The sequence below is a fragment of the Malaclemys terrapin genome, chromosome 3, assembly GCF_027887155.1.
Source record: "Malaclemys terrapin pileata isolate rMalTer1 chromosome 3, rMalTer1.hap1, whole genome shotgun sequence".
NCBI classification, from domain to species: Eukaryota; Metazoa; Chordata; order Testudines; family Emydidae; genus Malaclemys; species Malaclemys terrapin.
In genome coordinates this window covers 39,281,272-39,301,801 of record NC_071507.1, presented here as the reverse complement: position 1 = coordinate 39,301,801, position 20,530 = coordinate 39,281,272, and the positions used below count along the sequence as shown (strand labels likewise).

At 40.8% G+C, this 20,530-nt stretch overlaps 1 protein-coding gene across 2 annotated transcripts in view; it reads left to right on the top strand.

Annotated features, from left to right (window-relative positions):
- The first annotated feature begins 8,449 nt into the window (after positions 1–8,449).
- MTA3 (metastasis associated 1 family member 3) overlaps positions 8,450–20,530 on the top strand; it is a 189,373-nt gene continuing 177,292 nt past the window's right edge. For both annotated transcript variants that reach the window (XM_054023618.1, XM_054023619.1), the window contains exons 1-3: positions 8,450–8,724; positions 12,568–12,635; positions 14,851–14,944. In XM_054023618.1, the coding sequence (XP_053879593.1) occupies positions 8,697–8,724; positions 12,568–12,635; positions 14,851–14,944 (190 nt within the window). In that variant the 5' untranslated portion in view covers positions 8,450–8,696. The remainder of the gene's footprint in view (positions 8,725–12,567; positions 12,636–14,850; positions 14,945–20,530) is intronic.

Sequence of the window (20,530 nt, the reverse complement as noted above, 5' to 3'; positions counted from 1 at the left end):
TTGCTAGAACAATTGGTGGAGGCTCGTGCTGCCTCTCCTCTTTCACTGCCGCAACAATGAGTTCTCCTGGCAGGATCTGATTCTGCAAACAGCTGAGTACCTCTTGGAATGTATCCTTGTTCCTTACCAGTGAATTCCTACTCATGTAAAACTCTCACTGGAGTCAATGGATGTTTTAAGGAACCTTGACTGTGCACAGTGCTAAGCACATCTCAGTCAAGGTGCCAAACACCTCCCAGGAGGTGGTCAGCACCTTGCAGGGTTTGGGGCTCAAAGCTTCCATTCTCTTTAATAAGAATGGCATGAATGTAAGAAATTGCAAGGCCTTCAATATTATAAATTCACTCACATGGAGGACTTTTTTTTTTTTTTGTAGTTAAAAACTGCCCCAAATTATGTGGGATATGGCTAAGTTAACCATTTTTGAACATACACCTGAGAATATTTATAAACAAGACATCTAAAAAGCATTTTTAAGCCAGTGAATTGTGAGTCTGATCCTGCAATCCCTTACTCAAGTGCATAAATAAATGGGATCACTCATGTAAATATGGGCAAGGGTTTGCAGGTTCAAGACCTTATTGCTGATGAAAGGTGCTAGAGTGAGATTCCCTGGGGACTGAAGCTCTGTATTTAAAACAGAATGGAACACAGAGTGACAGCTGAAGTGAAAGTTCCCCTCTTTTCTCATGATAAAATACCTGACCACTTGTAAGGATGAAAGGATAGTTCAAGCCTTTTGAAACCTTAATCTCCCTTCTGAGATGGCAAAAAGGGTGGTGGTGGCAGTGGTTGTCTGTAATATGAATACTTTTCGGAACTGGCCTGAGCTCACCAAACTCATTTTATACAGGCCACTGAATGGCCAATGATTGGGAACTATATTTGGCCATTGCTAACCTGGGTTGGGCTTTAAGGCCGATACCTAGGGATAAAAGGCTCTATAGCACGTTATCAATCCCCTAAAACATCCAATCCCCCATGTGAAAAGAGATTTTTGAAAACTTTCTATTGAGAAATTCTAAAAGTGAGACTTTTTCCTTGGTAGAATATTATGCCTTTGTCAGCTACATTTCACTACTGCATTTAAAAAAAAAAAAAAAAAAAAAAAAAAAAGACCGAGTATTATGCTGCCCTGGTTAGCTTAACAGACACTTATTCCCTTTATACAATTTACTTCTGACATCACTGCTTTATTTACAGTGAAAGAGGCAACCAGGTGAGGCCTGAATGAGACAACAAACACATAGTGAATTTGCTCTTCTTGCAGAGATGGCTTCTTTTCTAGCCATTGTAAACAATACAATGAAAACTGCTTGTATGTCATCAATAAAATACACAGCTCTCTTTAAATGAAAAGAGTGGCAGAGTGGTTGATGCTGTGGTACGATTATTTTCACAAAATGTAGAATATATGGTATGACACTTTAGGGTTCATACCACACCAGTAAGGGGTTGTGTCACCACCTGCCCTGCAACTCTGGGTGCCTATGTTATGCCACTGTGGCTCACAGCCCTGACACCAACAGCCAGACTACAAGCATACAGGTCACACCCTGACTTCCACCGCTCAGTTGTTTTATGCAGGATGACTCCAACACCTCCCTAGTTATTAAGTTTATTGTTCCTTTAAAGAGACAATACACTGCAGCTCATTAGTTTAACAAGCGTTTAACAAACACTCTTATTTCAATAACAGCACTGAATTGGTTTATAGTTAGGGCCCTACCAAATTCACGGTCCATTTTGGTCAACTTCACAGTCATAGGATTTTTAAAATAGTAAATTTCATGATTTCAGCTATTTAAATCTGAAATTTCAGGGTGTTGTAATTGTAGGGGTCCTGACACAAAAAGGAGTTGTGGGGAGGGGGAGTCGCAAGGTTATTGTAGGGGGTGTATGTGGTACTGCTATCCTTAATGCTACAGGTGGTGGTGGCGCTGCCTTCAGAGCTGGACAACTGGAGAGCAGTGGCTGCTGGCTGGGAGCCCAGCTCTGAAGGCAGAGCTGCCACCGGCAGCAGCACAGAAGTAAGGATGGCATGGTATGGTATTGCTACCCTTACTTGTGTGCTGCTGCCTGCAGAGCTGGGCCCTCAGTCAGCAGCCGGCACTCTCTGGCTGCCCAACTATGAAGGTAGCACAGAAGTAAGGGTGGCAATACCATGATCTCCCCCAAAATAATCTTGCAACACCTGCCCCGCAACTTCCTTTTAGGTCAGGAGCTTCAATTTGAGAAATGCTAGTCTCCCCCGTAAAATCGGTATAGTATAGGGTAAAAGCACACAAAAGACCAGATTTCACGGGTGTAACGCCACACCCCATATTCTTCATAGAAATGCTGTTATGATATGAATATATGGCATAACAAAAATGTTTTATGCAAGATGGATCATGTAAGGTATCATTGGAAAGATTATGTTTTACTGAATATGATTATCCTATTTTTATAAGTGTATCATTTCTGTATCTGAAGTTAGGAATATTGACTATGTAACAATTACAACTGCAGTTACACCGAGGAAATGCCCATAAGACAGTATGCAATTAGCCTGGATGAGCCATTAGCAAAGATGGTGGGTCTTTGAAGATGTTGATCTCATACTCCTGGAATTCCTTCCTGTGGACATTACAAATAAACCTTGTCTCATGATTGCTTTAACACTGCACAGTCATGTGATGATGTCATCTGGTACGGAGTACCACTTTGGACACTCCTGGTATTTTTCCACTGGAAACAAAGGCTTCCTGCCTTATGTAAATTCTACTTAAAGCTGGGAAATGAGTCAAGCAGCGCTCTTTTCCACTGCCTCCCTGCCCAAGAAGGAAGACAGCTGAAAACACCTGAAGAAACAAAGAAACTAAGCTGGGGAAAAGCAAGGGCTGAGTCCAGGCTGAGATAGGGGTCTAGCCTGTGAAGAGAAATAACTGGAACTCTGCACTGCAGAAACTCTGCACCCTGCCTAAAACAACATTTAGGGTGAGAAATTACTATTTGTAACCTGTTTTTTTAGTGTATTAAGCTTAGTTTGCGTGTTTTGTTTTGTTTTATTTGCTCAGTAATCTGCTTTGTTCTGTTTGCTATCCCTTATAATCACTTAAAATTTACCTTTTGTAGTTAAGAAACTTATTTTTTGTTTATTCCAAAACTCAGTTTGTGCAATTCATATGGGGGAGAGGGGAAGCTGTGCATATCTCCCTCCACATTGAGGAAGGGGGCAATTTTTATGAGCTTGCACTATACAGATCTCTCTATACAGCAAAAGACTATATTATTTTGGGTTTACATGTGAGTGCTGGGTAAATCCCCAAGCTGAATCCTCCCACACAGAGCTGATTTTAGTCTGTATCTGCAGCTGGGTGTGGCCTTACCTGTGTGTGTGCTGCTGGAATGGTTGGGCTCAGTGGGACTCCAGTATATCAGGTGGCATCCTGGACGGGGGTGTCCAACCCATCACAACTGGGGGAGACCAGATTTCATGATGCATTCTTCCTGGCTGTGAATTTGGTAGGGCCCTATTTATAGTAAAAGTAAAACAAGTTTACTTAAAAGGGATAGAATTAAGTGATAGCAAGTATAAAGAATTAATATAGAAAGTGTCACAAGCAAACAAAAGTAAAAAATATGCTCCTAAGATTAAAAATTATTTTCAGCAAGTCACAATCTTTGCCTATGCATGTTTCTTAACTAAACTCAGTTCCCAGAGACTTCAACACCCCCTTTATTGAAGGATCCCATGTTCTGTAATTTCAAGTGCTCTCTAGGCCCTTGAATCCCTTAAGTGATGGTTACCAAAATGGCTTTCTGTTTCTGCTTATATCTCCCAAAGATCACCGACTCCGTTACAAGAGGCAGGAAGGCTTCCTGCTGTTCTTCTCTTCTGGTTGACTTCCCATCCTTCTACTGATTTGTATGTAAATGGGGCTCCCATTGTTTCAATTCCATAATGCTCAATTTACATTGGAGACAGATAGATAGCTGCCTTCCCTCCTGTCTGGGAGAAAACCTGTTTCTCCCTATGATGGGTCACAGACTTCAAAGCATAATATCAGTGAGTATCCATATTTCCTCACATAATGTTAATGCACACATTTAACAATAATATTAATCACCAGTGTGTCACAGGCTTTCAGAAAAGACCTTACTTGATACCCTTTTATAATACAGTAATATGATATACAATCAGTTGATTTAATTGCTTTTCATTTAAGGTTCAGACCCCCTTGTCTTTATAGACCCACAAACCTCTGAAATGTAGTCTCAGATGAAGTTATTTTTCTCCTGCTGGGATGTAGATGCCATGCTGTCCTCGCCTCTGATTGTTAGCTTGATAATTTTATCTTATATGTAAATGTACCTTCACTGTCTCTGCATGATGACAAGGCTGGTCAGACAAGCAAATACACATGTAATTTATGTACTTCAATATTATGTACTGAATATGTCTGCTACCCCTATTCCTTTATATAAGGCAGACCGTGCTTATGCATTGCTTGCCAAACACATTTTAAGAACATAATTCTAGCACATATTTATAACTTTTTGTACAGTTTGTACATACACCATGCAAAAATATTAATGACCAGTGAGTTATTAGTTCTCCAATGATATATTATGTGCCACCTTTTGGGTATATATCATGACAGTCATGTGTTAGGGGTAATGAGTATTTCAGGCCTGACAAGAGTTGCTGACACAGAACAGTTAACTACCCATGGGCCTCTGGGTCACAGATGGGCAGAGCCATGTATCTTCTGTTTCCTTTCTCCTTCAATGCCAGTGATAAAATATTCCCTGCTCTTTTCCATTTTAGTTATGGTAACTGGTTTAACCTGTTTTTGAATATGTCTTTATAGCTTTTACATGGGTTTACACTCTCCACTCAGTGCTCAGATTTTGTAACTGCTTGGTTTTTATTTTTTTTCACCAAAGCCTGTCTTTTTTTCAGACAAGTGAAATAAGTTTATAATTAATAGCTGAATAAAATTCATTATAGGATTAAGGCAGAGCATTTGCATGAGCCTTAATCACAGAAAATGGAAAAATACAGAAGGAAAACCAAGTTATATAAAGGATCTGGATTGCATTGTTATATTTTAGTTCAGAACCCAATGGAACATTCCCAGAGCTCATTTAAGTTTTGTGCTAGTGGATCTCATGGAAAAAGAGAACTGTATCACTGGATTTGCAGCCACTTCATACAGCTGAAATGTGTATGGAAACTCCTGCCTCTTAAAACACACACACAGGCTGTAAAACTGAGTATGTCTGCTACCCCTATTATGCCTCAGCTGTCTGGGGAGTTCCTTGAAGGTAGGATTTGCAACTCCCTTACACCTTGTTTAATCATTTACACATGTGTAAAGTGATGCTACAAAATCAGTATGGTATTTACCATTCATTTAGGACAGGTGTAAGTGACTACAGGTGTGAAGAAATAGAGAACCAGGTTCTGACTTCTGAGACTTAATATTGAAGTACATAAACTTTATTCATCACGCATGCTCTGTATGCTTTGTCACCCAGGAATTCCTGAAGTCTGGCCCTGACTAAAACCTGGGATGGGTTCTCTGGGCTAACCTCAGGACATTACACCTCCCATGTGCTTGAAGGAAAAAAAGTATATTCTTCAGCACATATAAATGTAAATCTTCAGTTCACCTTTCCTGCCCATGGAAGGAAAGCCCAGAGACCGACTCCTGAAAGACAATGTAAGAATGAAAGAGTGTGGGGAAGCAAGGGTGGGTGAGGTAATATTTCTTATTGCACCAACTTCAGTTGGTGAGAGAGACAAGTTTTGGAGCTTTTACATGTGTAAAACTCATCTAGTGTTGCAGTGCAAATTTGGACTGAGGAAAGGAGCTCAAAGGCACTTTTAAAGAGTGGTATTGACTGCATGGAACAAGCCTAATCAACCCTCTGAATTAATTGTTTCCTTGCTTGCAAACTTGCATTTTCTTGAACCTTTCATTTTATTGAATCTTTTGTATCATTCACTACTGGAAGTGTTAAGCAGTAGGATTCTTTTTTGAATTCCAGGTGAGGTGCCACTGTAGCATCAGACAGTTCAGAGAAACGTATGCTGAAGTATAGCTTCTGCTCTTGGAATACAGTTTCTGGGGGCATCCCTGGTCATCTTCCTGTGGGCAAGATAGATGAGGAATTCAGATTTCCCTTTCAAAATGTGGGGTTATTTTTTAAATGGCGGAGGGATGATAGGTGGCTCTTTAGATTTCATGCACTCATTTAATGTGTTGCAGCAGCAGTAACACGGAGTTGCTCTTGTTTTCCATTGGAATCAGTAACTCAGGAAATGAAAAGTGCACTGTTCAACAACATATGAGAAATCTTAACCTAATAGTCACAGGCTCATTTAATAAAAAATGATGTCGGCATGCGATTAGCTTAAATATGCACTGAAGACAAGAAAAACTCATATTTATTATGGCTAGTGATTCCTCTTTCCTAGCCCCCCCAGCAGCTTGAATTCTACGCTACATTTCCCTTTAGATCAGGGAAGAAATGAGATGCCAGCTTGAAAATGCTCAAGATACACAAACAGAAATTCTGGGATATGAAATGAATGGTATGTAAGAAAAAAACAGAAGTCTTTCTTTTAAAAGGCAACAGGCCAAACTAGAACCCAGCTGTTAAAATGGTTGTTTTTCATGTAATAAATTTCAAATAAGGGAGAAGTATATTTTTGTTACATAAATATCGATGTTGTGGAAACACTTCTGAATCAATTTGATTTGTAAACAATTCTTCAGCATTTATTGATTCTGAGATAAGCTGCTAGAAGTCTTTGTCTTTATATTAGCTTTTCTAGGCTATATTGTAGACTTTTCTGAATGCTTTTCACCAATGAGCGGGGTTACCAAAAACAGCACAAGAAGTTTCATATGCCACTAAATTTTGATTAATATGTTTAAGAGAAGCAAAGGAGATTATCGGTATAACAGAAGGACAGATTGTGTCCTGAATAGTGTCCTACAGCTAAACAAACAAGCAAACACACAAACCTAACATCAGGGAAAAACAAATGAGAAAAACTAACATGTTCCAGTGAATAAATAGGTAAGCAACTTCTTTTTGATGATTATAGCTACCCAATGGGAGAATTTATGTTTGATAATCACAATGGTCATTACAGTCACTCTCTCTGTATACCAAACAAGAGGTACAGTATGGAACTGAGACCCCAAACAAGAGATGTGAAAAAAACCCAGCATAGAATGCATTATTAGATAACATGAATTTAATTACTTTAAGTAGAAACTATGATCCAGTGGGACAAAGAACCAGGAAACTCTAATTAAGTCCTGACTCTGCTGCTGCCTGAGTTTGACCAAATCACGTAGACAAAAGTATGACCGGTTGTCTGTAAATGAGTATAGCAATAACTGGCATAATAGTTATAAAAATGGGTGTAACAAAGACAGTATTTGAAATGTTTGCAAAGTTGTTGGGGAATCATATGAAAGCTGCAAAGTATAATTGCTTTAGGATAAACATAATTATTGATTAGATCAGTTTTGTGATTCAATATTTTGATGGAAATAAAGTGAGAGGACACCAACTTTCATTGGAAAGTACTATAATTGTATCTAAATCAAGGGACAGTTGAAGTGTAACAATAACTATCTCAAAGGAAATGCTGGATTTAAACGCTTCAGAGAGGTGGCATACATACTGTTTGTGTACACAAATGCACATAGGGTGACCAGATGTCCCGATTTTATAGGGACAGTTCTGATATTTGGGACTTCTTTTTATATGGGCTCCTCTTACCCCCCCACCCCCATCCTGATTTTTCACATTTGCTATCTGGTCACCCTAAATGCGCATATGGTACAGATGCACAAACTCAGACACATCTAGGCATACAAGCTCACAGATACCCATGCATGAACACACACAAAAGAATATACACTCAGTCACATACACTGACCCATGTTGATGCACAGGTTCACCCCCCAAGCACAACTGTCACGCACAGACACATATTCCAATGCATCTGTGTACAGGTGCACATTGTCCAATGCACAAGCACACACACCCTCACTGCTGTCACACTTCTACACTCACCTGTGCTGCTCTGCGACTCACTTATATACAGAAACACACTCACATGGACTCCCATCCACCCACAGGCTCTCCTCTATACTTATGCCCACCCCCCCCTCCCCCATCCAGGGGCAGATTCCTACACAGAAACACACCCATAGTCATAGCCTCTTGCTCTGCCATTGCATATGCTAATACACTTACCCTCAGCATACAATGCACTTCCTGCCCCCAGCCCCAGCACACCCATGTACCAATGCCCCCCTGCCCCCGCCAATGCCCCCCAAGCAAACGGACTCCGTCCTCGCTTGTCCTTTTGGGGCCAGAACCACGAGGGAAACTTTTAACCCCTCCTCCCCCGATGCGCAGCGGGACACGGCGCTGGTGCAGCGTCCGCCCGGGCAGGGCTATCCGTGCGCTGGCGCCGCTCGCGTCCCCACACGGGCAACCCAGGAGGGCTCCGGGCCCGGCGGCTCTTTAACCCTTGCCCTGCCGCGCCCCGCGCCGGGCAGCTCCGGGGAGGGCCGCGGCGGCGGCGGCGGGGCCCGAGGCGGGGAGGGGGGGCAGAGCGAGCCGCTCCCTCCCGGCCCGGCCCAGGCGGCAGGAGGAGCAGGGCGCGGAGCGCAGACATGGCGGCCAACATGTACCGAGTGGGAGGTATGTGGGGTCCGGGGAGCGCCGGCCCTGCCGCCCGGGCTCTGCCCCCCGGGCCGGGCGTGCGCTGTGCGCAGCGTGCTGGGGAGGAGGGAGCCTGGCGCACACCCCAGCCCCCCCACGCCCAGCCCAGGGAGCAAGCGCCCCACGCCCCCGGGGGGCCCCCAGCGGGGCCTGGGGAGGGGAAGGAGCCCTCCCCGGAGACGAAGGAGCCCAGCCCTCTGCCTGTGCAGGGGGAATGGGCTCAGCCCCCCAGAACAGGACAGGGGCGGCAGCACCCTCGCGAGGGAAGGTGGGGAGCATCCTCTGCCCCCCCCGGGGGGGGGGAGAGGAGCCGCAGGCCCCTTCATTGGGGGAGGGAAAAGGGCAGGGCAGTGCCCCCAAAGGTCAATGGGAGCGGGCTCAGTAGGCTGCCTAAGAGGCGATCACATGTTGTCTGCAACCAGCCACCACCAGGGGATGCAACAGAGGCAGCATCTCCCAGAAGAAATGGGGAGATGGTCTCCCAGGAGGACAGGGAAGGAGGCCACTTCTCCCGCCCCAGGATGTGCTAAAGTTATCCAGTAGCAGCCCCCCGCCAGGAAGGAGGAAAGGGCCAGGCTCAAACCAACATTGCTCAGGCGTGATGGGAGTGGGCAACCTGTGTCCATCCAGAGGTTTCTGCAGCACAGAAACGTCTCACCTTGTTTATTATTGCCTAGTGTCTTTGGCTACCTGTAAGGAAAAGTTTCCATATACCCTCTCCCCATTCCTCCCCCCAAGTTAAGTAATAAGTCAAGTTAGGTTGCTGTTATCTTGCCACCCATCAGCTTGGCTCCTGTGGGAACCACTGTGTTAGGTGCAGGGTGCATTGGAACAGGAGAGATAGAGGCCAGTTAAAGACTAAAGGAGGCCGTGGAAAAACACAAGCAATAACAATTTTCCACTCCCCCACAATAAAATGCCCTGTGCAGTGTTTACAATTATATGATTGGTGCCAAAGGAAAAGCTGAAGTTAGCTTTTCCATACCATCTCACTGTTCAATAGCATTTCTCTCCCAATCACTCCCCAAACCAGCATCCTACAATGCGTATCAGGGATGAGACAAAGGACAAAGACTGGACAGGGCCCATGAGTGTCCTGGTTTTGTCAGATCACATGCTAACGAGGTCTGAATTAAAGATCGTAAAAGTGATGAAGGTGAAATCAATTCCATCCTGTCTGTCCCTCCCAAGAGGTCAACCGCACAAATACAGCATGGGAAATGATTGCTTAGGAAGGACTATGGCAGAAAAGGATCTGGGAGTTATAGTGGATAACAAACTAAATATGAGTCAACAATGTGGTACAGTTGCAAAAAAAGTTGTTATGGGATGTGTTAGCAGGAGTGTTATAGGAGAAGTAATTTTTCCTCTCTACTGAGCACCGATAAGCAGGGTGATCATATTTTCTCAAAGGAAAAATGGGACACCCCCGGGCCAGCCCGAGGCATAGTGCACACCCTATGTGTGCAGAGGGGAGCCCTCCGAGCCCTGCCTGTGTCTCGCCCATGCAGGGCTGTACTGAGTGTGGGGCTGGCCCAAGCCCCAGCGCAGCCTGCTCACAAGCACCCTTCTCCCCACACATGGGATTGTTCCTCTGAGCCCCGCTGCCCACCCATGCGTGGAGCCGCCTGAGGCCTCCCCCTGAACACGGGGCAGGATGGCTGGCCCGAGCCGATCTCCTTAGCCCTCACTCCAGCACAGGGCTGCAGTTACCACTGGCCCACACTTCCCCCACATGTTCCTTCATACCCCGTTAGGGGTCCTACCCCACTTTTTTGACAAAACTGCATTTTTCCCGTTTGCTTGCTAACAGATGATCAAGAGCAAATGGGACAAATGTTAAAACAGTCGGGACGGCTGGGACAGGGCCTAAAAAAGGGACTGCCCCTGCCAAAATGGGATGTATGGTCACCCTTCTGATAAGACGTCAACTGGAATACTGTTTCCAGTTCTGAGCACCACACTTTGTGAAAGATGTGGACGAATTGCAGAAAGACCAGAGGAGAGCAACAAAAATGATTAAAGGTCTAGAAAACATGAGCTATCAGGAAAGATTGAAAAAAATTGATGTTTTTTAGTCTGAAGAAGAGAAGACTGGGGGCGGCATGTGTAAAAAGTTGTTATAAAGAGGATGATGATGCATTTTTCTCGTTATGCACTGAGGACAGGACAAGAAGTAATGGGCTTAAATTACAGCAAAGGAGATTTAGAAATTGCGGGAGCTTGTGGAATCTTAATCATTTGAGGTTTTTAAGAACAGGGTTAGTCAAACATCTGTCAGGGATGGGCTAGATAATATTTAGTCCTGCCTCAGTGCAGATAATTGGCCGGGATGACCTATTGAGATCTCTTCCAATCTTACATTTCTGTGATTCTGTGATGTAGTTATAGCAACAAGCCCTCTTTCTCCAAGAGGGAATTTAGGTTGTGAGCCTGTGCACCCTTATTCATGTGAGTTATCCTTACAAGAAAAGTCCTAGTGAAGTCTGGGCAAGGATTTGCATAGTCTGGCCCCTGGTGCTTAGATTTTGGATTCTCACCCTTAGGGGAACATGAAAACATTTCAGGAAGTAGCAACCACCCTCTCATTATAACTAAATGAGAAGGGGTCCCGGAATGTTTTTCTGCTGTAACAGGGCATCACAGTATGAGAAAGGTTGAGAACCACTAGCTTAGACCTGCTAAACCATCCCCTCTCCCACTACATGTAACACACAATGATTACATATATATTTTTGATGAATTAACCGTACATTCCTTTTCTAACTCCCATCCCCCTTCTCATTTTTCCCCCTTTTATTGAAGCTAGTATTGGAGATGTAAGATTATTGGGCAGGTTAACCTCTGTATGTTCACTATTTTTCCATGCGTTAATTCTACCATGTTTCCATAGTGGTAAATTCATACATTAGTGCAGGATGTAAATAAGATTCATTCAGATATAAATGCAAAGTATTATTTGAATTTTGTGGAGCATCTTCTGTGAGACTCTCCAAGAAAAATAGGTTTTGAGAGACTGGATTGAGGGAAACATGTTATTTTTGTTCATCATTATGGGTGATCTATAAACTTTTGGCCATGTGAAGCTGAAGAGTCTTCCTTGTCCCTTTTGAAAATATTTTTGTAGTTATGAAACTAGCTGTCATATTCAAGTACAGAAGAATCTCACTAATGAACATTAGTGACTGGGAGATTTATTGCCAATTACTGTGTTTTGCAAATTATTTACTGAACTGGGATGTCAGCAAAAGCAAGTATGATGCATCACAAAAGTACTTTGTTCATTTATCTGGACTACTGTACTTATTAATACTTCCAAATTGGCTAGTCAATGTACAGTAGCATATTTTCTAAAAATAGCAATGTCTCAGTAATACCAAACCGCACTATACAGTACACCGAGGGTAAATTGTTTGCTAAGAGGTTGTGGGAGACTGCCAGTTTTTAAAGCGGATTTATAAAGTACGTGGATTAGTGAAGTGCATTGTAGGCTTTGATCCTACAAAGATTTATGCACATACTTAACTTTACAATCATTGGGAATGTTCATAGTGTGTAAAGTTAAACACATGTATTTTTGCAGAATCAGGGCCTTAATGAGGTTCTGTTTAGTTAATCCCAAGAGTTATGAGATTATTGATTCAAAACTCAACAAATATTCAAAATGTTGAAATAATCGAAATATACATCTGGCATTGAATATGATTGAAGCACCTGCTTTTTACAAACCTCTAGAGTTAGGGGAATTATGCATTGACAAAAACAATATTCTACAAATACTGCTTTTGAAATAATTAAATATCTCTCTGCCTTTTGTTACAGATTACGTTTATTTTGAAAACTCCTCGAGCAATCCATATCTGATCAGGCGAATAGAAGAACTTAACAAGGTACATGAATATGTAAAAATCCTATACACTACTTTATAAAACCTGATGTAACTCCCAGACTAGTGCAAATGTGTAGTTCTTAAAACCCAAACAGTATTTTCCCAGCTCTTGAATGATTTCCATAAACATGCTGTGTTGTTTTGGAGATTTGTGTGTACTTTATACTGAAATATTACTATGTGATCTCTTATAATTTTGCACTATGTGGAAAAACAGCCAGTACATCGTGATAAGGATGATTCTACTTTTTAAAAATCCAAAACCAAACCTTCCACAAGGCTATGGGCCTGTATGCTCAGGAGATTGGTAGTGGCATGAATTATTTCACCTTTCTGATGATCTAGCCCAGGATGGTAATTACCATAATTTCTCACCATTTAATGTTCAGTGGCATATGAGAAATGACTTGGGATTCTCAGACAGTTCCCAATCGATAGATGTCCAGATAATAAAAACTGCAACGCCACTGAAGTTGTTTGCACCCTTTGTTGGCAGTCTTTGAATAAGCACCAGAGATTTGAATGGCCATGGAGACTCAACTCTCTACTTTCATCCTTAGGGAAAGTTTTCCCATGGCAGGATTGAGGCTGTTTGAGGTGGCAGTATGGGGAAGCATGAAGGCCCTGTCGTGAAGTCTCATGTTACGGAGACTATATTATTTTTATAAAACATTTGGCAGTTTATTTACTAGTGTGCTATAAAGAACTATTAGCAACACTTATAAGTAAATTTCTCATATCAAAATAAATGACGAAACTAAAGTATATTTTGTAGTGTCAAAATATAAATTAAAAAAAAATGTTTTTTAAAACCTATTTGTAATTCACAACATTTGGTAATCGGCAAGGGGTCTTCCTGTTGTTCTTTCCTCTGTATTAATTTTTAGAGCGATCTGAGACCACTGCCACTCAGCTAATACTTTCACCTCACACATTTTATAATCAGTTTGGACTTCTATTGGAATACAGTAGGTTTTCTTTGCTGTAAATGAAGTGATTCCAATAATGTTCTAAAAGTAATGTTTATTACCTTTAAACTGGATTGCCATAATGTAATCTTGTTGGTGGGATGTAGGGCACAGTCATTTATTGATTTTTAAAACAGAGTGGTTTCTAGGATTTAGTCCAGATTCCTAATGGGGAAGTATGTATCTTTCAGGTGTTAAGGGCATCAAATTAAGAAGAAAGAAAACTGAAAAAACATGTTTTTATTTTGTTTATTAGTCATTATACCTACATATCTTTTAAAAAAACAACAAGTAAAACATGGCGAAACTCTCAACTGTCGCATGAATCTATTTTAAAGAGAGTATGTAAACGGTTGGAACACTGCTAATTTTTAATATACATAGTGAACTATTGCACTGGATTTTGACTCTTATTCCCATAGCATGAAAACATGGGGTGTGAACTATGGGCTCATGATTTTGAATAGTTGAAGTTGTTCATGGGCGATGGAAGTCACACAAAAAATTACTGGCATGTCTTTTACAAGATTATTACTACATATGAGCATTTTTCACCGTGAATGAGGCTGCTGCCTATAGGGGCCCTTCTTTGTTCACTGCAGAAATTGTAAATGAAACAGGAGGATGAGACAGTGAATAGTGTATAAGGAATAAGACAGAAGGATGCAGGAGGAGAGAGATGTTAAAAATTCTTTAAGTGTTAGCAGAATATTGCCAGCCAGAGCTAAGCCCCAGTAGTAAGAATCCTGCAAGATAATATCCTCAAAGGAGAATTGTAAGGTAAGTAATTTTTCCATCTAGTTAACTGAAGTAAGCGAATTTGTCAAATAAACTTTAATGGGTTATATTGAACATAGTTTAAATGAAATTGACATAGTAATTTGAAATGCACATTTGCTTACAAAAAAGGAATTAAAAAGAAATGTTAAATAAGCTTTTAATATATATAGGTTTTCTAAAGAATTCTTACCTTAAAATGAAATTGTCATTAGTCCTAGTTACAAAATAATACTATAAGTAATTTTTTGCAGTCAGTATAAATGCTTAGATGAAGTGAGCTGTAGTTAGTATGGGCTTGCTCCTGGAAACCCTTACTTATGTGAGTACTCACCTGGATAGTTCTAAATCACACAAGCAGTCATGATGTAGTCAATGTGATTAAATCCTGGAGGATTGGGTACATATGATTCTAACAATTCAGTAGAGTGAGGACAGACCCTGACTTGACTAATTTATTTTATTTTCTAGACTGCTAATGGCAATGTGGAAGCAAAAGTTGTGTGCTTTTACAGACGACGAGACATTTCCAACAGCCTTATAATGCTTGCAGATAAACATGCTAGTAAGTTGATTGTATGTTGTTTTTGATTTTTAACATTAATTGCACATATTCAGCAGTTATAAATTGCAGTTACTATGTTGGCCATAGGCATGTTTGTTTTCCTTTTAGGTGTCAACTAACATAATTTGTGCGATACAGCGATCCTGCAGGCTGCTCCATCTAGGCAGACCCCATAACCTATACAGAGCAACTTACAGGATCAAGAGCTTTGCAGGATGCCTCATTTGTTAGTTAACTGGTCATGATGCAGGAAGTCAAAATAGAAACATTTGCTAGCTATACCTGATCAAACATCTGCATGATGTATTCACTCTTATGCATTTGAATGGTTGTATTCTTCATGAGTTTTAATTTACTAAGGAAAATAATCTTAAACTGATTTAAAATTTTCTTTCAAACAATATTTTTATTTTTTGGTCCAGAAAATATATTCGTATTTTCTTTTTACATCAAAAATAAAGATTAAGAGTCAGATTTATCCCAGGTATAAGTCCATTGAAGCTAAGAAACTTTCATAAGAGATTAATTGGATCCATTGGCTCTTGTGCCATGGCCAAATTATTTTTGTGGGTAAGGCACAAACATAATTGTAGAGCTGGCATACTACTTAGTGGCATGTTGGCTGGAGTAAATGTGTTGCAGATGACTGTGAAAATTGTGCATGGACATGAAATATTTCCTCATCTGTCGAATGGCATTTACTTATGCAACTGGGATAAGTGTAGGTCTCTAGCTAGTAAAATATTAATAAGTGTTCATCTTACTGTGCTTTCAGAAGAACAAAATAATTGTGGTAGAAATGAGAGGTGCTTTTTGAATGGACACCTGCTGTTCCTTGTAGCTGCTATTCATTCGTCTCTCAATATCATTCCTTGCCCTAATTTCTTGCAACAAAAGTGTAATTTTTAAGAAAGAGAAAAATCATAATGAAAGAGTTTCAGATGGGGGACTGTCTGAGAAATTGGTTGTTTGTAAAACATTACATTACTCTTGTAAATACACTATGAGTGGAATTTTCAAAATTGCCTAAGTGAATTAGAAAGATGAGCAGGATTTGGCTCTTGGGTTTTTCTGCTATAGCTAAGTTGAGGTGCTATGTTAATCATAAACCTTGATTTTCAGGCTTGGATATGACATTTGAAATTGCATTGTATTGCAAAATGCAGTATATCACTTTTTAGAGCAAGCACAAATAGCTTAAATTTGTAATTTTACATATTTCTAATTGTATCCCAGTAAAACAATTCAAGCTCTTTACAACACTATTCCCTGAATATCGAAATGTTTCAAAAATGTCAAGACAAAACCTTTATGGTTTTCAAAATTTTTTGCAACTTTGGAAATTTTATATTTCAACCTTTCTTCCAGACTTGGGAAAAAAAATGAAAGGGGACAGGGGACAGAAATTCTGATTTTCACTCATTGGTACTCTTCGGTTTCTCCACTCTTTTTTGCTGGTAGAATCCTGTAAACATAAGATCTGGTTGAAATTTTTCAGGTGAATTGTTTTTTTCTCTACGGATAGATCTTTCTATTTTTTTTTTTTTTTTTAAGCGTGTGTAGGATGTAAATAACTGACTAAAAAGTTTTTTCGGTTTTGTGATTTTTTTTTTTTTTTAACTTTTTATCAATGATTTTTATGGGAATTGCTAACATTTTTCTATTGGAAAAACCCCCACAGTTTTCGATTAAACAGAAAGTTCCAGTAACTTTTGATCAAAACTAAACATTTAAAATTTTGAAAAAATGGATTCATTTTGAACACCACAAAATGGAAACAATTTCAAAATTTTTGTGAAATTAAAAAACAAACAAAAAACCCCAGGTCTAAGACACTTTGGAGAACAGAATTTTTATTTTTTTAAAAACAATAATCCTTTAAAGAAAATTTCAGGACACACATACTATTTAAAAAGTGCTTTATTACATAACTGACATTTTTGCAATTAAAAAAAAAATAAATTTAAAACTATCCCCTTAAGTCTGAAACACTTGAAAATGGTCTGAAGGGAGGGAATTGAATTTCCTGTCTTTTTCCTTGTATTTCTGTTGGAAGTGAATTAATATGGCATTTTTATTTGTCCACCAGTATCATGGATGATGTCAGTTTAGCTTTGTGAATAGTTTTATTAGCTAACTACAGCGTAGGGTTACCATATGTCTGGATTTTCCCGGACATGTCTGGCTTTTTGGGCCTCAAATCCCTGTCCGGGAGGAAATCCCAAAAAGCCAGATATGTCCGGGAAAATAGGGAGGCCGGAGCCAGGGGTGCTCGGCCGGCGGTGCGGGGTCAGGGGCCGGCGGGACTGGCGGTGCGGGGCCGGCGGTGCGGGGCCGGGGGCTGGCGGTGCTCGGTGGTGCGGGGCCGGCGGTGCTGGGCCGGGGGCCGGCGGTGCTCGGCTGGGGGCCAGTGCCCCAGGGCCCGAGCCGGGTGGGAGATGCCAGGGCCAGAGCCTCTTGGCCTGAGCCGGCTGCCGGAGGAAGCCACTGGGCCGTGCCGCCCCTTGCCCCAGCTTACTTGCTGCCTCCCTGTTTCAGGCTTCCCGCAAACATTTGATTCGCGGGAAGCAGGGGAGGGGAAGGAGCAGGGGGCGGAGCGTTCAGGGGAGGGGGCAGAGTTGGGGCGGGGACTTTGGGAAAGGGGCGGGGAAGGGGCGGAGTTGGGGCGGGGCCGGGCCCGTGGAGTGTCCTCCTTTTTTAAAATTAAAATATGGTAACCCTACTACAGCGGCAGAGCTAGAGGGGAAAGCTATCAATGCTAATACTGTTTTTTTTCCCTTAATTTCTGGTATTTAAAAAAAAAAAACACATAGAATCCAATATGACATTCTCCGTTCTGCCAGAATATACAGTAGCAGCTTAAGGTGTTGTTTACATTTAATTTGCAGCAAACTGGGGTGTAAATCTACCCCATAGTAGCCTGCCGTGCATTAATTGTCCATGTGGACCCTGTGTTTCAAAGTGGAGTAGATCAACGCATATGAAGGAGTTGTTAGTGCATGTCAGCGGGGTCCATGGGAAAGTTAATGTGCAGCAGTGCTGGGTAGAGTCACACCCCAGTTTGCTGCAAACTAAATGCTTGAGTAGACAATCCTTAAGAGTGTGTCACTTTTGAGTCTGAACTGCTTTACAAAGTACCTTGTAAAGTTGTATTGTCAAAGTTGACTTGTTAAGAATTTAATTGTGTCCTAATCTCTCAGCAATTTAGAGAGTTGCAACACAGATAAAATCCATGCTGGGCAGCCTTCCAACAATGAACTTTTTGTGTGCTTCTGCAAAAACACCAAGCATTCTTATCACACTATTCTGTCTTTCTATTGGAGTGTTAGTGTTGTGAGCAGGCAGGGTATAGAGAGCAAGATTATTCTAAATGTCAATTGTTCAGAGAGTATGATCCACATATATTTCAATACTCCATTGCAAGAAAGGTACAAACGTTGTCCATGTGCAGTGGCTGTTTGGCACTGTAATAATAAAAAAGACATGTAACATAACAAAGTGTCTAGGTTAAGACCAAAGTCTAAAAAAAATTGGCGTCTAAATTTATGGTTCCTGAGACCATATGTAAGCCCCTAAGTAAAATGGCCTGATTTTTCAAAAATGGTAAGCATCCAGCTTCTCTTAATGAGTACAGTAATCAGTGAAATTATCTTGGGTTTTATAAATTTCACTGTGCCCAGTTCAGTCCTTTTCAGCTTTCAGCTGAGTTAAGGCAGGGTCCAGTGAAGAACATGGAGAGAGAGGAAATAAAACAAGCAAGGAGACAGAAAACAGAAGTGGATGGGCAACAAACAAAGAAGAAGGGGAGTGGCCGAAATACACACAGAGCTCAATAGAGAGGGAGAAGCAGACAAAATGGAGGATAAATGACAAAGGGAGGGAAAAGCATGTCCCCCATATTAGCAGTTTGGTGTTGTGGGTTGAAATAAATTGCTACTCACCATTATTTAGGAGGAAACAGGTGCTTAACATTTAACTGACCTGTAGGAGCAACCACGAATGATATGAAAGTTCTGGGCTGAAGCCCTAATACCAAGGGATAGGAATACACTGGGTTTATACCAGGATTATGCTCTTGGGTGCAAAGGAGAGGGCTCATTTTTGAAGCCTAGTAAGATGATCTGAATAGGTTTAGTGGGTGTCTGATCAAACTCTGCCATTCTCTACAGTCCCTTACCTTTTACCTTCTTTCTTTCCCAATGAGCTGCTGTTGCAGTACTTTAACTCTGCATGCTCTGCTGTTGTAACGCCTCAAACAGCTCTTGACTTGTTGACCAGCTAGTAAGGATATTAAAAAGTTCCACAATCAGAGACCATTTCCTTCCACTTTATTGAGTTTGACATCAACCTGATGTGGTCAATCTCTGACTGAATGTCCAAAATTGTTCTGAAAGTCTTTTTTTTTTTAATGTGGTGATGGGCCAAATACTACATTTAGTTTTTGTTGTTAACACTTTAGTTTTGAAGATTTCACCCTGTTTTTTATTAATATCTGTGTTTATTGAATTTTGATATTTGGCGTTTGATTAAGCCTTACATTGGTGCTCTAGGATTTAGGTACCCAGCCTCTTTGAAAATTAAACTTGGGCTTAATAGTTTTGGTAACTGGAGAGATCAGCAGTGGGACAGAAAAGGGTTTATAAAAGACAAAAGCTTTAGTCTATCTTAGCTTTCTTTGTCTTTTAGTGCCATGTACATTTTTTTTGAGTTGGCCTGTTATCTTTATTTCTCCAAGTTTTACCTGCTTTTTACAATTTTTTTCAAGTGATGCACTATAACAGACTTCAATTTTTAACAGCTCTTGATCATTCAAGTTTCATGTGCTACTATAGTGGATGATGATTTAAAACATTATTCTGATTCTCTCCTGCAATGTTGAGAAGAGGGAATTGTGGGAACAAAAAGCCGAAATTACTGTCTATTGTTTAGAGTTGGGAGTTTGGGTTTTCTACTCAGCTCTGATGCTGACTGATGCTGTGATCATAGGCAAGTCATGTATTCTCTCTTTGCCTAGGTTTCTCCATCTCTAGAATGATAACAATACTTACTAACCTTAAATGGGTGTTGTGGAGAATAGTTATCATTTGTTAAGTGCTTTGAGATTTTTTAATGAAAGGTGTATATACTAGAAGTGAGATGCTAGGGTTATTAATTTATATGGCAGTATCCAGAATGCTCTAACAGCTCTGCTTTTGAATTCTGGGAGTAAACCAAAAGCTATGTGGTAGCTGGTATACTAGTATGCTTCTCATTCACTTTACAGTGCACTTTTACCACTTTTAGCATCTCTTACCTTTATTTAAGGCTGTTTTTGAGAAATACTGAGGTTATTTTGAATATTGTCATTGTACATTAGATACATGATGGTTGCCAAATGTTTCAGGTACATCTTACAGAAATGCAGCTGCTAATAGTTAACTATTTAAAAGGTACAGGATACTGGAGCAGCAGTAGCTGGTGGCATAGAAACTCACCAGCAAAGGTTAACTGGATAAATGATGTTTATTTTTTAAAAAAATATTTAATTATAAGACAAATTGTGTGTTGATACTCCCTGTAGCTACACAAGGCTGAAGATGGATTCTT